Source organism: Zonotrichia leucophrys, chromosome 3 (genome assembly GCF_028769735.1).
Source record: "Zonotrichia leucophrys gambelii isolate GWCS_2022_RI chromosome 3, RI_Zleu_2.0, whole genome shotgun sequence".
Lineage (NCBI taxonomy): Eukaryota > Metazoa > Chordata > Aves > Passeriformes > Passerellidae > Zonotrichia > Zonotrichia leucophrys.
In genome coordinates this window covers 53948265-53966833 of record NC_088172.1, presented here as the reverse complement: position 1 = coordinate 53966833, position 18569 = coordinate 53948265, and the positions used below count along the sequence as shown (strand labels likewise).

Genomic DNA, 18569 nt, shown 5'->3' with positions numbered 1-18569 from the left:
TGGGCCACTGACACACATTTTCTCTGAAAAAAACGTTTATGAAAGAAGCCTTATAGCCTAAGTTTGATGTGCAAAACAAAGATTTTAACTGATTAATAATTTATTCTATCTATATTGAAGTAAAATAGAACTTGTCATAATTACCAGAATTAAGAACAATTTTATTCAAATCCCATTAACTTCTGATATTTTGTTATGCTAAATGGTCTACAGAATGATTTTTACTTGTTAACTGGAAAAACTGATCCCTAGTCCAGCATCAAAACAGGTGAACATTTTCTCAATGTCTCCTTTTCATCTCTTTTCTATGTCATACACCAAAACTTTGTATTAGCAGAGACGTACAACTGCTCAGCTCTGTGTGGGAAAAAAAAAAAATACATAAATCAAGATAGCCCACTACAGACTGACTTTGCAATCATAATCATTCACCTGGAAAAAGACTGAAAACTTGCACTTCTGTGCATGACATTGCATTATTTGGGAAGCAGGTGCACTGTTTTCCATAACCCGGCACCCAAAATAACACCATCCTGACAAGGAAGGGGGGGAAAAAAAAAAGGAGGCAGATTTACTCCTGCCTGCATGAGAGGAAAACTTTGGATTTCAAGCAGAGTTCCCCTGTCTTTGACACACAGAAACCCTGAAGCCTTGCAGCCCCTACCTGGTGGCACCACCAGCACAGAAACTGTGGACACGCTGCTGGGGCAATATTGGCCCCTTACCGAGGCCTTGTGCTGCCATGCCAAGGCTTCTGGCGAGAAGACAGGAGCTCCTGAGACAGAGGTGAAGGGTGAGGAGGAGTCCTGGTCCTGCTCAGGCATTAGTGGCACCCTGCACGTAAATGCCTATTGCTCTTGGGGCCCCCTCCCTGGGAAGGAGAACAGTAGGTGGTTTGCAAACATCCCAGAAATCATTCTGAACATTAAAGATAGTCATGGGAACATGACCTCACTCTACTAAAATGTAAAACTTTAAAAAGGAGTTACTATATTTGGAGACAGAAACAGAGAAAGAGAACAGCAAACATGCCTTACTGCCACCCCACCCCATACATTCAGTCAGACCTGCAAGTCAAGCTGATTCCCTAAAACCCAGCACTGCAGGTGAACCTGCCCCTCAAGCACCCTGACCCAGCCTCTGATGTGCTGTGACACCTTCCCTCACCTCACCTCCATCGTCCCTGTGCTTGTCTTTGCTCCCAAGAAGAATGAAGATTTGGAAGAAGAGTTACACCCTTGGGTTTTCAGCAGTGGGAGATCATCTGTCAAGGCACCTGCTCCTTCCTCACAGCACTGTGATCCTGACCAGATGCTCTTATGGAAGAATGCCTCTAGAAGGGTGGCTCAGCACTTATCTGACTGTAAAGAAACCTCACACAAAGCACATGTCCATTCTTCTGGCACAAGTTCCAATATGTAAATTCCTCCAAGCTGCAGAACAATTTGTTATACAAACACATACAAGATAACAAACACTATGATTCATTACTCGTTCCTAATAGGGAGCAATCACGACGATAATCAAGCTCATCTGGGAACAGTAAATCTTTCACCTGGTGGGCATGAAGTACTACAACAGACGTAGCCCAGAGGAATTTAAACAGCTTTCAGTAAAAAATCAGTCTCACACCAATCCCAATGAGGCTTTCTACCGTGCTTGTTTTGTCTAGCAAATCTGAGGAGCAAAGCAGTTAGAGAAACCTCAAGGAGCACAGCTGGGCTATGGAATTCAGCAGTTCCAGAATGTTCCCATGAAGGCTGTGCAGCAAAAGCACACCTGTGCTCTGCTGCATCTTACAAACTCCACAGAAAAAAGTTACTTTCACTGTCTGAGCACCTGAAAAGGCAGTAACTTACACATCTTTCCTGCAAAACTAAAGGAGAAAAAAGCCCCAACAAACCAAACAGGAGGGAAAGTATGTAGGTGCTAACTTCACTGCAGCTGATCGACTCATTTATCAAAGCTCTTGGTATGTTCATTCATCTAAAAATGACCTGAGGTCAAAAAATTCATTGATTGATTGAAAGCTAATTACAAAAATAATAATTTTCTAGTTATTCTTGGGATAAAACTAAGGCATCCCATTTCCAGTACACCACATGGGGTTTGGTTGTTATCAGAACCCATATACAAAAATGAGCACAGTTCAAGTGAAGTCACCTCCTGTAGTTTACATGTAATAGCTTCTAATCAGTGCAAACAAAGAGACTTCTCTTTCTGCTGAAAGCTGAGCACATTTCAAACAATCATATTGAAAAATGCAGTTGGATTTTCCAGGTTTTTTTTTTCCTTCTCTCCCTCTCCCTCTCCTTCCACGGTCTTGGCATGAAGTCATATAAAATTAGATCCAGAAACAAGGAAGGAGGTTAACAGCAAATTCACAGAAACAACTACTACTTTTTATGAGAAAGAACCTGAGTCAGAATAGCATGGTCCTATGAAATGCCCAGCAAAAACTCTCTGAGAGGGAAGTTTTTCTGTTGCACTCTGCAACTCTTCCCCAGTAGCAGTCCAACCTGGTGCAAGGCTGTGGCTCCTTGCCTGTGACACCTTCTGCTTGCTTTAGGTCTTCACTGGCACTGTCCAAACTGTGCTGTTTCTATACTGAAGATGGCAAGACTAAAATCCCCTGACACAGAAACAGAGACAGCCACCAGGAGAGTCATGTTCAAACTGCTCACAGGCACCCTGTGGCTCCTGGACTGCATGCTGGACCCCCTAAACTGCATCTCTCACACCACAAATTCTACCTACCACAGCAGAAGCACTTTATCTATCTCAAGCACTTTCCTTTTGGAGAGATTTTTTGGCAGGACAGTTGATTTATTTTAGTGTGAGATGTTTTAGTGGAAAATGTGAATGCTACTGTGGCAGTTTAACACAGACACCAGAATCGTCCATCTTTGTAATAGCAGAAAAACCTCATTTAATAGATCTTCCTAAATGCACATATCTATAAATACACATGCACACAGCCACACACACACCACATTAAGTGCATTAATACTGTCAGCAGGTTTATTGATGGCAGGTCAACACCACAGTTTGAACTCTGATAAAGGAAGCACAGCAATTGTAATAACTAAAGCTTAGTTTCGATTAGTTGAAATATTTCCAAGCCTTGCAACATTCCCTTAAAAGGGAACCCTAGACTGGGTCTCTTGCTCCTTCATTGAACTTGGTTGTCAGTGGCCAGCAAATCCAGATGTGGTGTTGAAGAGACTGGTGGAAAACTTGGTGAAAAAAGCTACCTCTCCTAAGGAAACCAGCCCAAATCAATTCTTTATTTTCCATTGGTGACTTTCAACACGGACTTGTGGGAACTTTACCAGCAAAGACATTAGCAGCTGGGATATATTTCCACTTTGGAGCAGGTAACATGAGTTTACTGTAGAATGCAAAGAGGAAGCACGGCATGCAGAGTGCAGAGATACCACATTCATCCTGTGGCTGCAGAAGCTGATGTCTTTAGAGGCACATACAACAACATGAAGCAAGTACAGCTACTGAGAATCAAAGTGCAGTGCTGGCACCCCAGGACCCACTTCTGCAGCTATTAGTCTGTGCGCAGGGCTCCACTGATGTGCAAGCAGCCACATTATGGAAGAAAGAAGTCCATGTGAAGAAGTGAACACAAAGACACTTAGGACTGATCAGGGCTGAGACCTTGGAGTCCTAAAAGAATACTCCAGTCCATATTACATTCAGTAGAAGCTATTAATAAAACTGGAAAATGAGTTAACTTCCTCAGTGAGCCATCCAAACTTCCTGCTGATATTCCCACTCACCCAAGAGAAAAAAAGTTGTTTTTTTTTTCTTCTCAATGAACCCTAAAGTATATATCTAAAATACCAAAATGAAGGAGTCATCTTTTAAAAGAATTGGCTTTTGTAAATGAAGGGTCATTAACAGCTTAGCAGAACAGCTTTAGTTCTTACTATGCATCCCCTTCATAATAGACAACTTCTGTTATTCCTTGCTTCATTTCCAACAGGAAAAGCATGCTTGATTCCCAGCCTCTCTGGGAACAACATGGGTAGGAGACTCTCATCCTTAGCCTTTATGACCCTGTTAAATTATTTTCCTCTTTTAAGGCATGAAGTGATTTCTTTAAAAAAAGCCACATAGACATTGAGAAGCTCTGTGGCTGAACAGAGACAAAAATTTATCTCTGTGAAAAAATACTCACAAGTGCAAGTATCATGTCTGTGTTTCCATTCACTCATTTTCTTTTTCCTAAGATCCAACATTTATTTTTTTCCTACAAAAAATATTTTTATGGGGAACCATATGATAATTAGCTAATGTCTTGACTGATATTGTAATAAAGAAATTATCTCTACCTGCTCTTCTTTAACAGACCGATTAAAAAAGGCTGATAATATTGGCAGCAACAAATTAGACAGCAGTGTAGTACATTTTCCTTACAATAACTATTCTCCTGAGGCATAAGAACAGCCCTGTAAGACACAGAAACACAAAGTAGATTATTATAGATTATTATAAGAGAATTGCTTAAGAGTTGCAAAAATTTGTGGTTTTAAAAAAAATTGCAGATTTTTTCTATAGATTAAGCTCTCCACTCAGATTATAAAGTATCTCCATACAGCTATATTTGTTCTGCTGAGAGTCATCTTAGTTTGAGATCAAATAAAATTCAAACACTTTTTATAGATTTCTGAATAATCTGTAGTTTAAAAAAAAAATACTTGCAAAAGTTACATGCATGCACACAAATAAATTCTTACATGAATCTTAGAAGAAATCTTGCAATGCAAAGTTGCAAAGAATTTGTTCCTGTTTTCATACTTTCCTAGCTCAAAAACAAGATGAACAGATGTTAAAGGAATCACCTTGGGAGAAATGCACCATTCCTCAGATACGTATTTACATAACTCTGGTTATTTAACATACATATTTACTTAAAGCTGTGCATGATTACATATCTCACCTTGTATTTGGTATATTTTATTTGTTGGTTAGAAATCCGACATTTTATACTTCTTTCACCTCAACTCTGCCAACAGCTCAAAACAATTTCATATTTTACAAAGATGTTAGAAGAGGCAAAGGGGACAGCTGTCCTGCCAGAACATCCCTACGCACCTCCCCACTCACATCTGCCTAAGCACCTTCCAGTCCAGTAAGTTAAACATAACGCACTCTGCCTTGTCTTATCACCCAGGGAACAGGGAACAAGTGCCACCTTCCGTGTCACACATGAATCACCCACTTGCTTCCCCATTACACCAACTAAAAAAGCCCCGATCAACTGCGCTTTCCGCAACTGCGGTTCCTTTCTATTTGCACCGCTCTACGAGTACCCAGGAGCCCTCACTGGTCAATGTTTTCATAACGCATCTAGATTACAGCACTAAAAGGACCTACAAATATATCTCATGTCCAACTTAAATGTTAACTTTATACTAGCTTTAGCTTTACAGTTTAATGGCTTCCAATGCCTATCATGCATAAATACACTTAAGCGAGGTCAAAAAACAGTCTTGACACATTTGGATAACAATAATGACAACAGAGCCTACAAACTTTGATATGTGTCTGCTTGAGTTCAGTGTTTCCACATCTTAGTCAAAATTATAAATGCATTTGGTTTTTTTTTGTTGCTTTTTCTCTCTGAAAATCTTGGAAACTTAACAGTAGAAGCTACAAGCAAACATGTTGATGCTCGACAGTTAAGCAATGTATTTTCATTTTAAGGATCACAAAGTAATCTAAAGAAAGCATGTTTGCATATGGAGCCCAAATTCTTCCAAGCAAAACAGATAAGTTATCTGCTGGGAAAAGCAAAAAATGCAACGAAACTAGTTAAGAATACTAGCTCAAAATCACTCAAAGAAAAAAATGCCAGACTGAGGAACACAAACTATTCCAACAAAATATGAAACTTCCCAAGGATTTCTCTCAAAATGAGGGGACAACTTGAAAGTTTTCAAACTACTGTGCCCATGTACAGACACTTTAAATGGGGTTTGCAACAAAACCCCAGCAATTCCTACTGCCATGTAAGAACGAGCCTGCATGGCAGCAATTACTCTGCTCTGAGCTTACCCTCACACTTAAACTAACAAAGGAAGAAGTGACATTACTTAAGGTTTTTCCTGCTATCATAATTAGGCCACACCTGGAAGTCGTAGCTGCATGAGCCCAGAAATCTTTTCCTTCACTCACCACAGAAACTAATGTAGAAACTCTGGCAATTTGTTCTCCTGTTTTCAGTAGAAAATTTACATATGAATTACACACCAAATGCCCTTGGTCTAATAAACTGTTCTGGACTTGCACAATGAAAATACTGCTCCTTCATCATCATCCTCCTCTTACTATTCTTCTGTCTTTACAAAAAACCCACATACACCTAAAGCCAGCAGCAGGCAAGCATAGTGGTCAGTCTGCCTCTTGCCTGGAGTCCACACATGGAAACAGAGGTTTGGAAATATATCCTCACATTTCAAAGGACTTTGAGATTCTCAGATTCTCTGCCAGACAGGGTCTCATGTTAGTCCCAGCCTTGTGTGTAAGTATTGACACAGCAGTCTGTACCAGTTAAGAAATCGTCTGATGCAACTCAGCTGATTTTCAAAGGTATAAAAAATTACATATCATAGCTTACATGAATGATTGATGTTCAGGACCTGACTGGAAGACCCGAATACTGATTTTCTATTACTTTTCATATTCATTAATCACCACTAGATAAAGAACAAATGAACTCACACAGAGGCCAGAAACAGCACAAGAGTTACTTAGGTATTTCCCATGATAGAATACAACTCAAACATTGGTTTTGCACTCAAGAACAGAACTGCAAACATTTCATAATCGCACTACATATGGGAAATCAAAACAAACCTTACCTTATTTTAAATGGCAATTTTAGTAAAAAGTCAGGCTATGCTAGTCCAGGGTGTAAGGAACCATGTCATCCTCCTTCGGCAGACTTTTCCAAATGCCCCTGTATTCAACTAAGTCTAACTCTGCTCTGTTTTGTTTCCCCAGGAGGACCCATTCAGGACCATGTGCTCCTTTTCAGCTGTCAATAAACAGAAGCAGTGAATTCCCCAGCGCTTCACAAAGCTAGTTAGGCATAGCCATTCATTTCTTCAGGAAAACAGGGCATTGATTTCAGCAAATTCCCAGGGAGCAGCTACAACAAAGAGATCAAAGACCCACCTCCTTTCCTGCCTGGCTTTGGCCGGCTGGGCTGAGAGGAGCAGCAACAGGTTTCCCGAGGAGTGGGCTCGGTCCCCACCGAGCGCTGCCCGCTCCATTCACGCCCATCGCCTTCCTGCATTCCTGGGGCAGCCCCGGCGCTAACCGTGACAAACCCCCACATTCAGGCAGCATAATGTACTGCACACCAGCTCATCCAAGGATAAAAAGGAAAACAAGCTCCAAGGGAAGTCTGCTGCTTCCCCGACCGGCCGAACCTCAGTAGCTGACAGACTTTTCACAAACGCCTTTTTTTTTCCTTAGCTTCTCCATCTAAACCGGAGAAATGTTTGCTACCTCAAATTCATTGTGCTGAAACTTCTCTGGAATGTTGGCTTTTCTGATTTATTTCCACAAGCTTGAAGACTTAGCTGCTGGAGTTTGAGGTCTAGCTGCAGCAGCCCTTGTATTGTGCAACAGTGATATTTTCTTTGTGCAATTTGCCCTAGACTGCAGAGGGTTTTTTCCTAAGGAATTTAAGGGGGTTCGTTCCTGTTTGGGTAGAATTTTTACTTTTTTTCATTATACATCTTGTCTTGATTATTGTAACCTGGAACAAGATTTTTAATGCTAAAATTTGACCTTGTATTCAACAAAAAGACAATGTCATGGTCAAGCTTAAGGACTGGTGGTTAGGCTGGCTAAACAGTAAGAGCCAGAGACCTGGTGCTGAAACCACCTGGCACCATCTCCACAAGTCTAAATGCTCCTCATCTCCTTCTTTTTTCCTCCACAAACAGTTTGGTTATATCCAAATTCCTTAACTGGAACACAGTCCGGTAGATATTATCCCTCACACACACCCTAGTGTTTGTTGCTTGTTTGTAAATGCTAGTACGGAACTCACAGGCTGGCCCTGAAATATTTATTTATATACAGACAGACATAAAGCTCTGAAGTCAATTCACACCTGTAGAGATTTGCCATGTCATTCTTTAGCATTCTCTGTGCACCGATGTTTTACCAAGGCACTACCAGGCTGTCACAAACACCCACCAGCTGGAACCTGGAGAGTTCCCTCAGCACTGGCACTGCCTCCAGGCCCCTGACACGTCTCCAAGTGAGAAGACAAATGTCTATCCCACTAACACGAGCAAGTATCACAGGATCTGGCACAGCACAAGCAGTACAATACTGGGAAGACCAGGGACAGCTGGTAGGGATGACATCTCACTGCACAGAAGACAGCTGAGAACACAAGGAAATACAGAACTGCAGAATTACTGAAGTTGCAGGAGACCTGCAATGATCAACTAGCTGAGACTCTTGCTGAATGCAGGTCCTTTAACAGCATTACCCAGGGCTTTGTCAAGCTGTATCTCAAATACTTTCAGCGTGGGCAACTCCACCACTTCCCTGAGCAGCCCATTCCAACATTTGACTGATCCCCCACTGAAAATGCCCCTTGCATGCACAAGAACCTCCCCCAGCTCGTGGCCATCGCCTCTTGTCCTGTCACAGTGCATGCCTGGGGAAAGGCTGCTTCTAACTCCTTCTCCATAACCACCATTTCTGTACTGCAAGACCATGACTTGATCCCCTTGAGCCTCCTCTTCTTCGAGCAGAACACACCCAACTCCTTCAGCCTCTACGCAGGTGACAACTTCTCTAGCTCCCTGGTCATTGGGGGAACACGAGAAAGGCACTGTTGCTGAGCTGAATAAAAGAAAAATGAAACTGCCAGTGGATAAAATTCCTAAAAGAGACAAACATCTGAGTACAGCTGAGGAGTCTTGACCATGACCCCTGTGCAGTCACCCTGCCCTCTTTAATATTTCACTCCTGATGATAATTTTGCCTGTTGAATACAATACAGTCAGGCATATTACATTCCTTGTTTTAGAGTTCTCTCTGTATCTAAATGGCATTTAAGCATACCTCGAAATTTCCATTTCACAGTAGAAACTTTAAAAATGCATTTTAACAAATAACTTGATCTCCCCATGTAATTGCTACCTTCCATTAAGCCACTGATGGTTTTATATTTATTAACTGATTGCAGTTTCAATGAATAAACCCCCAATCCTGTTTTCCTTGTTCCTCTAAGGAAGTACTGAAGAATGATAAAATGTGTGTCTGAAATTTCCCTCTCTTACGTTGCACAGTGAGCAGCTGGGCAGCCCTTGGAGGCAATGATAAAAAAAGGCAGCTGAGGCACTGGAGGGACTCCAAAAGAAAGCATGTAGATCAGATCAACAAGCAGAAAAAAATGTGCTTAATGCTTCAGATAACTTAAGCTGGAGTGAGAGAGTGCAAGTATCTGGGAAACGTGAGCAAAACCTTCCGTGGCAGTCACGACAGCAAAGCATAAGGATATAGCACTTGTCTGTTAAGAAGAAGGACAAATTATAGTGATACGGCAGGAGATTTGGATGTGACTGGGATAATGATGCCTTGGAAGCACAGGAGTTAAATTCACAAGATGATTAAAAAACCCCGAGCACATCACTCTGCAGTAATCTGGGATGGTATTTGTGCCAAAGATAGATAAAACATTTTAGAGAGAATTACAGTTTTAAATCTCAATGAACCAGTCTGTTCTTATGCTTGGGCCAGATTTTTACAATTTTACTCACATTAAGTCATGCTTTACTCCAAGAATAATCTCATTGATTATAATGGTAATATTGTTTCACAGATGTCCCAGAAGAAACGCAAATGTAAAAGCAGACTTTATACTTCAGATAAAAGACATCAATCATGAGTACATCTGGGAATCCGATAAAAACATATGGTACAAAAAAATCACTGTGGGATGATGGAAATGTACTTACAGAGCAGGTCTGTAGACATGTTTACAGATCAGGCAAAGGAAACCTACACAAAATAAATGAAAAAAGAATTATCAGTTTTCTGAACTAGGGCTATTCATGTTTATATCTCATGCTAATAATCATATGCATAGTCTTTTAGCTCTTTAGGAAATAAGAACACAGCTACAGAAATCTAAAAAGGAAAAACTTCAGTTTTTAGAGGAAAAGAAAAACTGATTTCACTTCATTTCACAGACCATGTAAACTGACAATTTTAATGTAGTGCATTTTAATTAAGAGCAGTTCACTGTATTCCATGTCTTCATTAACTTTTATTATTATGTATTTTCCAGGCATCAATTACAAAAGAATTTTCAAGCATCATATATTTTACCCCATTGCATGCTATTCTGTGTTTAAGCCTGATATTTCTAACAGTCCCAACCTTTGCGCAGTCAAAAAGAATATTAACCAAATATGAGGCAAGACATGTTAATTGCTCTCTTGAAGGACTTCTGGAGGCTTTTGGTTTTTCCTGAACTCATTCATTTTGTTCCCTTCCCATTCATCTGCTGGTTTTTGACCACAGGAGTAGAATCTGAGTTTTCTGTAGCTGTCTGAGCAATCCCCAACACACGGGTATCCCCATGACTGAATAAGGCTACTTGGAGCTACAGAAATAATAATGCCTGCTTTACTAAGGGGACCCACAAATAACAATACAAATCACATCAGTGTATGCCATTTTATGTCCTGTATAAATCAGGCAGTGTTTAAGGCAGTGTTTAAAGGCGCGTGTGTGTGTGTGTGTGTGCGTATGAATCAGGGTGAATGAAAGAGGTTCAATAAGGCCCAGTGCTGGGTCTTGCCCTTGGGTCACAACAGCCCCAGGCAGGGCTACAGGCTGGGGAAGAGTGGCTGGGAAGTGGCCTGGCAGAAAAGGACCTGGGGGTGCTGGAAAACAGCAGCTGAGCATGAGCCAGCTGTGCCCGGGTGGCCAAGAAGGCCGATGGCATCCTGGCCTGGATCAGCAATGGTGTGGCCAGCAGGAGCAGGGCAGGGATTGTCCCCCTGTACTCAGCACTGGTGAGGCTGCACCTCAAATCCTGAGATCAGTTCTGGGCCCATCACTACAAGAAAGATATTGAGAGGCTGGAGTGAGTTCAGGGCCACAGAACTGGTGAAGAGTCTGGAGCACAGAGCTTGTGTGGAACGGCTGAGGGAACTGGCTTTGTTTAGCCTGGAGAAAAGGAAGCTATGGGGAAAGGAAGTTCTGTTGTATGGAGTAAACCTCATGACTTTATATAACACCTGAAAGGAGGTTGTAGCCAGGTGGGATGAGTTCCTTCTCCCAAGTAACAAGGAACAGGACAAGAGGAAACAGCCTCAAGTTGTGCCATGAGAGGTTTAGGCTAGATATTACGAGAAAAGTCTTCATCAAGAGTTATCAAGCAGTGGAACAGGCTGCCATGAGGTGTGTCCCCATTTCTGTGGATTTTTTTCTAAAAAAATGTAGCTATGGTGCTTAGAGACATGGCAGGGCTGGGTTAATTGTTGGACCGATGATCTGAAGGGTCTTTTCCAACCTAGATTATTCTATGATTCTATGAAAACATGACTCTGATGAAGACAACTGTATTTTGTTACTGACTGAAATGGGTCCAAAAAAAAATCTTCATTTTTAAAAATACAATGATAGTTACCAAGATACTTCGAAATTAACTTGGGCTGGTTGCGAGAACTGACTTGTGCTGAGAGAAAGCAGAAGTAAAGGTGCCCACATCTGGAAAGGGACATCAGTGAGTCCTCTTTCCAGACAGAACAGGCATGCTGACAGCAGGCTTCCTAAGCAGCAAGTGTCCTAGTCTGATTTCCATCACCCAGAAAAGACTTCATTTCTGAAAAAATCTACTCTGCAGTTTCATGCCATTCTGGCTGAGAGCAAGACTCTTGTCTGGGGTGTTAATTTCTAAAAATATAGCCCTTGCAGGGGGAACAGTGGACTTTAATAGCATCCATATGTGACTGTACACACACCAGCCTTTGTCATCCTCAGAAACAGCAGGCTACATGTTATCACTGTCAAAGCAGTGCCATCAACTAATAGAGATTTCATTTCCCCCACTCAATAACTAGATTTGTGATAAAATGATTTAATTGTGTTGGCATTCAATTTGCAGGGTAATTACCTGGTAAACCACCAAAACACAAGTTCTTCCTGTCCATATGGTTTGAGTCAGTGGTATAGCTTCATTGTCACACATCTGGTGTGCAGCGCTGGCCTGCCATGAGGAAGTGCAGCCTCAGTCCATGACCTCTCTGGCCCCCACATATCCTCCATTCTTACAGTGACACTGTGGTCCATGAACATCCCAATAAAGTTTTGGCTGAGTTGTTCTATTATGTCATTTTGGAGGTAAATCACCAAAATGTTTTTCTCCACAGGCCACTGATGCCTGAGAAATTCTTCCCCCTGTACATTTCTATGATGAAACAGTGTTAGCAACAGCAACCCCAAGTGCCCAAGTCCAGCCCTTGGGAAGGGCACAGAAACTACAGACCAAGAGGGAGCACCTCTGTGAGGGCATCCCAGTCACTGCAACACAACTCTCAGGACAGAACAGCAGGCACATCACCACAGGGAACTGCTCCTCTCCCAACAGCTGGTTCAGACTTTCTCTCTGACAGGGTGAGGATAAGTACAACAAAGCTTGACCTGCATTTGCAGGGGCAGGGGAGTTTAAGCAGAACTACAAGCTCTTTCATAAGCTATGCCAGCTCTTACCTGCAGTTATCCTCAACAGGGACCCAGAGCTGCCCATCATCCTAGCTACACAAAACCATACTGTAAATCCCTCTCCTTCTTCAAGGGTACGAGGGCTCCCCTTGTGCAGTGTACTGCCCTCTGACCCAGGGGGCTCCAACACACACAGAGCTGTGCCAGCCACAGGTGCTGTGCCAGCAGGCACGGTGCCTGGCAGTTTCTGGCCACATGTAAACTCAGGTGCCTGGCCATGAACCACACTGCCCAAATTCGCTGTGCTGCCCACACAGCCAAAATAAGTTGTTTGTAGCTGCTCTTAAGTAGCCTCCTTTCTCATCAATGAATGGGCAGAAGAGGAAGAGAAGCTGAGCGGGAGATGTTTCCCATATGTGAAAATTGCAGCCTAGAAAATGTGAGGCAAAGCTTAATGAGGTTTTTACAGGCTTTCAGGTATCAGGAAAATAATTTATTCATTTAGGCTGAGGAAGATTTGATGGGTTAAATATAATAGATAGCTAACAGTCAAAAGATAGCAAAGCAGTGATTACAGGCACTTTGAATGATGAAAAGTTCATTGCTTTGTGGTGGTGGAAAGTGGTTTGCACCCATTAGAGGAAGTGCACTGCCTAGAAGGACATGTCACAGTGTATTTTGTGTAGGAGACAGGATTTTAGGGATTGGGTTATTTTCAGTTGCTCCACCATTGGCAAAAATTCAGTGACTATGCATTTTATGTTTTATAAGTGATTGTAGTGGGCATGCTGTGGGCATGTATGATTCAGATACATATGATGGTGATCCAGTCTCAAGGGACAGTCCTGATATTTCTAGAGCCCACAGTGGGAAATAAAATGCCTGTTACTTGCTCTGTTCTGGTGCAGAAGACATGGAAATAATGAAAATAGGCAGCAGTTTTGAAGTATGGAACCAAGTAAGTTTTATGAGGAGGATCTACAAAGTCACTGCTACACCAGAGGAAAGGTGAAGTCCACAAGGAAATGCATAGCAAGGAAAACCAGCCTGCTCAGGACCTATGGGGCTGTTCATGATGCACGAGACATCCATGAAGGCTGCCAGCAATGGCCTTGATAACTTCCTTGCTAACCAGTGTTCACACTGGGAGCCAGCAAGGAGGGCAGCAAAGGCTCCAGCTTCTCCAGCTGCTGCAGGTTCCCTGCAGAGCTCCAGGAGGGTGACAAGGTTTCATCAAAAAGCACTTGTTTCCCTGACCTTGAAGCTCATCTTTACCAGAGATGACAAACTCCATGGCAAGGGAAGCCAGGAAAGTGCTGTGTGAGGCCTTTGCAATGTCTGCAGCCTAAGAGCACAACTTGCTGCTTGAGACAGCTGCCCTGCATGTAACACCCAAGGATTTTCACATGGGCTCATGTGACAGAGCTCTTCCACTGACCTCTCTTTCAGAACATGTACATCTATCTTCCCTGGCATCATACCACAGAAAGCCAAGGGAAAAGCAGGCCCAGATATGGGAAGAGACAAAAGTGGCAGCAACAGGAAAAGCTTTCACACTGTGGGTGATACCTTGTGCTTGCAACACGATGCCATCTGTAGATAACAAGAGAACAAGCTGCCTGCAAAAGAGACCTGTGCCATGCAGAGACAAAGACTTGGATCAGAGCCTCTGAATTATGAACCCACTGTGAGTTGAAACATGGCTGTTTGGGACCAGTCAGCTTCTGCCCCCCACCAGGTCCTCAGAGGTTATTACAGAATTCCTTACATTGCTTTCCAGAAGAAAAGAATGTCCAAAAACAAAGACAACTGTCAACACAAGCACACCCTTTGTAGTGATCTGACGTTATACAGCCCCCAAATGCACCTCAGTTTCATGCTGCCCACCAAAGAGGCACATTAATTAACCAGTCACCAAAAGACTAATCTCACTATGTGAAGTCATCTGTCCACCTTACTCATGCAGCTGAAAAGGGGCACTGCTATCCCTTGGATACTCAGAAGAATGCCCAGCACAAGCCATTTATAGATTCACAACAGTCAGTAAGTGACATTGTTATCTAAGTACCTTTTATCATATTTTAACTGAGCAAAGGTAAAACACAAGGAAATGTATTTTTTCAAGACATCTATGGTAAGCAATAGAGTTGCAGATGTCTAAAATGCACAAGCAAAGATGTGACAGGAAAACCACACTTAACCTACTTACACTGAGATTAAATCAGGAAGGACTCTCTTTCCACCACCACAGAAATCAGTTGCTGGGGTTTAACTTTCAGCACACCTGATGACTCAGGTTGCAATCCCTCAGAAGAAAACACCTTCAGGAGACAAGGAATCTATCACACAGCATTAGCATTCCACTGATGTCCCTGCTTGTGTTATTTTGGCCACTGCTAGTGCTTGTGCTGGGCTAACTGCTGACATAGTTTCTCTTCTCCCAAATTCATGAACAAGAAAGACAATAATAATGATGTAGAAATTGCTTAAGATTGACAGAGTACTAATAAGGAAAGATTATATGCACGGCCAAAATCTTCATGTAAAGAAACCCACATAGATTTTATCAAGCGTGTCTTAGTCCCACATGTACCTCCATATCAGGATTTAGTGCACGCTAAGTACAATCCCTCAAACATATGATTTATGTTTGTTTGATGTCACTGATCAACAGTGATATTCTGTGCATTTTTAGTCTATCATATGTAGAGGCTCTCACTAGGAAAATAGATTAAATTATAAATCACTTTATTTACAACATAAAATAGTATAATTTGTACTTTTACAATTACTTGGGGGTTTTTTTCAGCTCATAGTATTATTTCATAATTGCAAAAGAGAAAAACTGATTTGCCATCATATTTTTCTTTATGTACAGGATTCTGCATCTTTTCCCTTGATCAAGCAAAAAAGCTTGTGAAGTACAACATATGAAAGCTTGTGTCCACAATCCAGATTTTTGACTCACTAATATTGCAGAAGGCCCCTAAGTAAGTCTTATTTGTGAATGTAAAAAATTAGGACAACCCAATGTTATAAATGTATTGTCTTTCTCTTTTACAAAGGACTATGCAGAAGTAAAAGAACTGTACAAAATCATGAGGCAGACTGTGAATGGACAAAAGTCATGTGCTCAAGGATGTTTTCTCTAATGTATTAACTAAGGATATTTTGTATACCTTCATGATAATGTTTTAAATTGTGTTTACAGACACACAAACACTATACAAGTACATAAACTGGTCCTGCTGCTGAAGGAAACTTTATAACTATATACACATCTCCACAGATTAAATGCAGTGGTATGCAAGCAACTAAGAGCCCTGTCAGTTCCCAGTGACTTTAAGAGTCATCCTGTTGCAAATTTTTGGATCCCTTGGCTAATATTTCTGCAAAGCTATACCAAGCATTAAATCTGGATACATCAAAAAATCCTGCCTTACTTCCCTCCACCAACCAATCAATACTCAAACCTGCTTATGATCACTTCAACATGTAGTATCAGCAAATATGGTCCACACACAGGCAACTCATCTATCCAATTCTGTTTTCAGTTTAAAGCAAAAAAGCCCCAATTTTCATTAAATGTAAATACATCTTATATCCTGTGCCCTGATACCAGAAACACAAAGATGAACAAATCCCACTCCATGTTTCAAAGTGAATTCTTCCTGTTCTGAAATATGGCACTGTCTCTCACCATATTTTCCAAGCCTGTATCACTTGGCACTGGTCTATTTCGGTCAGCAGAAGATCTGTGGCAGACAAGACATCAAACACAAGTCTTTGCCCATCTCCAGTGCCCTGATAACAAGAAAAGCTATTATATAGATTGTTTTTAAAAGAGACAGTAACAAAAGGGAGACAAACTCCTAGGAAAAGATACCAAACAGCATCTCATGCCAGCCTGCCTTACTGAGGGCTGCTCTTGTTTTTTGGCTTTGCAAAGCACTCAGAATTTTGACTGCGATCCAGCAAAGCAATTCTGTATTTCCCATGTTTTCCCACCACTAACTTGAAGGGAACTATTTGTACACATGAAGACAAACCTACACTTCATATTTTGCTGGGTCAGGATCAAGGCACCAATCATCTTTCTGGATCCTTATTTTCCTATGAGAATTGGATAAAATGAGCTAAAAAAAAAATAAATCTTGTAAGTGTGAGCTTTAGAAAGCCTCAAGACCCAGGAACATTCCTAAAATAATTTGCATTCCACAGCAGCAGGGCAAAACCATTTCCATTTCAATGAGCCCTTTGGAGAGGACTCTGGTCTACTGGCTGAAACTCAGGACTGAACCCCAGCATAAAATAAACACCAAACCCACTTGTACAAGGTCACGTGAAAAAGCACTTTTTCCTGTTCTCCCTCAATACCTTGGCTAAACTTTTCATCACTTCAAGGCTGCATCCCAACACTAATTTCAAGAAGGGCACTGCCACTCCTCTGATGGACAGACAGGTTAGCAGGGAGATTCTGTCCCTTTCCTGCAATCACTCTCAAGAAGCTGTCCCCAAAGAGTCAACAAGTCTGTGGCTTCAAAAAAGGTTTGACAAAAACCTGGGGTTTAACACTCACTTCTTTCATAAGTTTGATACAAATAACACACACTACCAGCTGAAAACTTTCCAAATGTGGTGAGCAAAACCCACAGCAGAGACAGACAAACAGACAAGTTCCCACACGGTGCAAAAGTCACTCCCGTGACCAGAGTGGGGGATACACTTTTAGTCGGTACTTTGGCAATGTCAGTAAATTTCAGGAAATCATAAAAACAGATTTATCATCTAGAAGCCAACACCTTACCTCATATATCTTGCTTAGATTATGGTAATCTAAAACCTCCCACCCTCAAAATGCTCACAATCTTGCACATTATCTACAACATATGCAACCTAAGCACTATTGCAACAAGGTGATGCAATGTGCAATGTTGCTGCTATGTTATAAAAACACTCACAAATTATTTGGTCAAATTTCACTTCTCTGTTTTGCTCACTCTCATACACTGTCAGTAGTTTTAAACTTCAATGCTGGGAAATGATTTCATTCAGAAAGGGAGGAAGATTTATCTGAAAAAGATTTTGGGTCAAGAATATTGGTACTTTTCGGTTATTTTAGATGCAAAGTGATCTTTACAGTGATTCTAAGGGATTTAGGAGCTTAGTCTCTTTAGTTTCTTCATAAACGCTGGATGTCCCTATACCTAAATTATGTGGCAAAGCATAAGTAATGCTGTTCCACAACATGCCTCACTGTTTGTTAACAGCTTCTTGGCTAGTAAAAATGTTTTCTTTTTCCTCTCCACTCCCAAAGGCTCTATACTTCAGAGATTTGCTTGAGCTGCCAGAAGTAGGCAATGATAACACGAGTACATCCTTATAACTCTGAAGCATAGGCAAAGTTTTCACTGAGAACTTAACACTGGAGGCAGAGACAGCAGGAGCTGATTTGTTTCAATTAACGCTACAAGCCTTACACTGGGTAACAGCTGCCTGTCACATTGCTCCATTTGTTTGCTTCAACCTGCAAGCTCAGATTTCCTTTGGACAGCAGCTGGACCTGTCAGTGGCCAACTCGGCAGCCAAACCACCCACATCCCTTCCCTCCTGCTCTCACACGTGCACTGGCTGGAGCAGGATACTGCATGGGAAATGCAAGCCGCCACTTCAGATGGCACAGAGGCAAGGGGTAATTATTAGAACTAATTTACTGAAATTAGCCATCACATTAATTGTCAGGGACTGATTCTATTGGAACTAAACTGTAACTCGGGGAGTGATTTCTTATTGCCTTCTCTTAAAAGGTATGTTTGTTTTAGGGGTTATATTTTCATAGTAGTGCC

General features: G+C 41.6%; 1 protein-coding gene across 1 annotated transcript in view; it reads right to left on the bottom strand.

The window, feature by feature from the left end:
* Positions 1-18569, bottom strand: part of PLAGL1 (PLAG1 like zinc finger 1) — a 45175-nt gene that overhangs the window by 17787 nt on the left and 8819 nt on the right. The window contains exon 2 of the mRNA XM_064708265.1: positions 10008-10050. Coding sequence (XP_064564335.1) covers positions 10008-10026 — 19 coding nt within the window. The 5' untranslated portion in view covers positions 10027-10050. The remainder of the gene's footprint in view (positions 1-10007; positions 10051-18569) is intronic.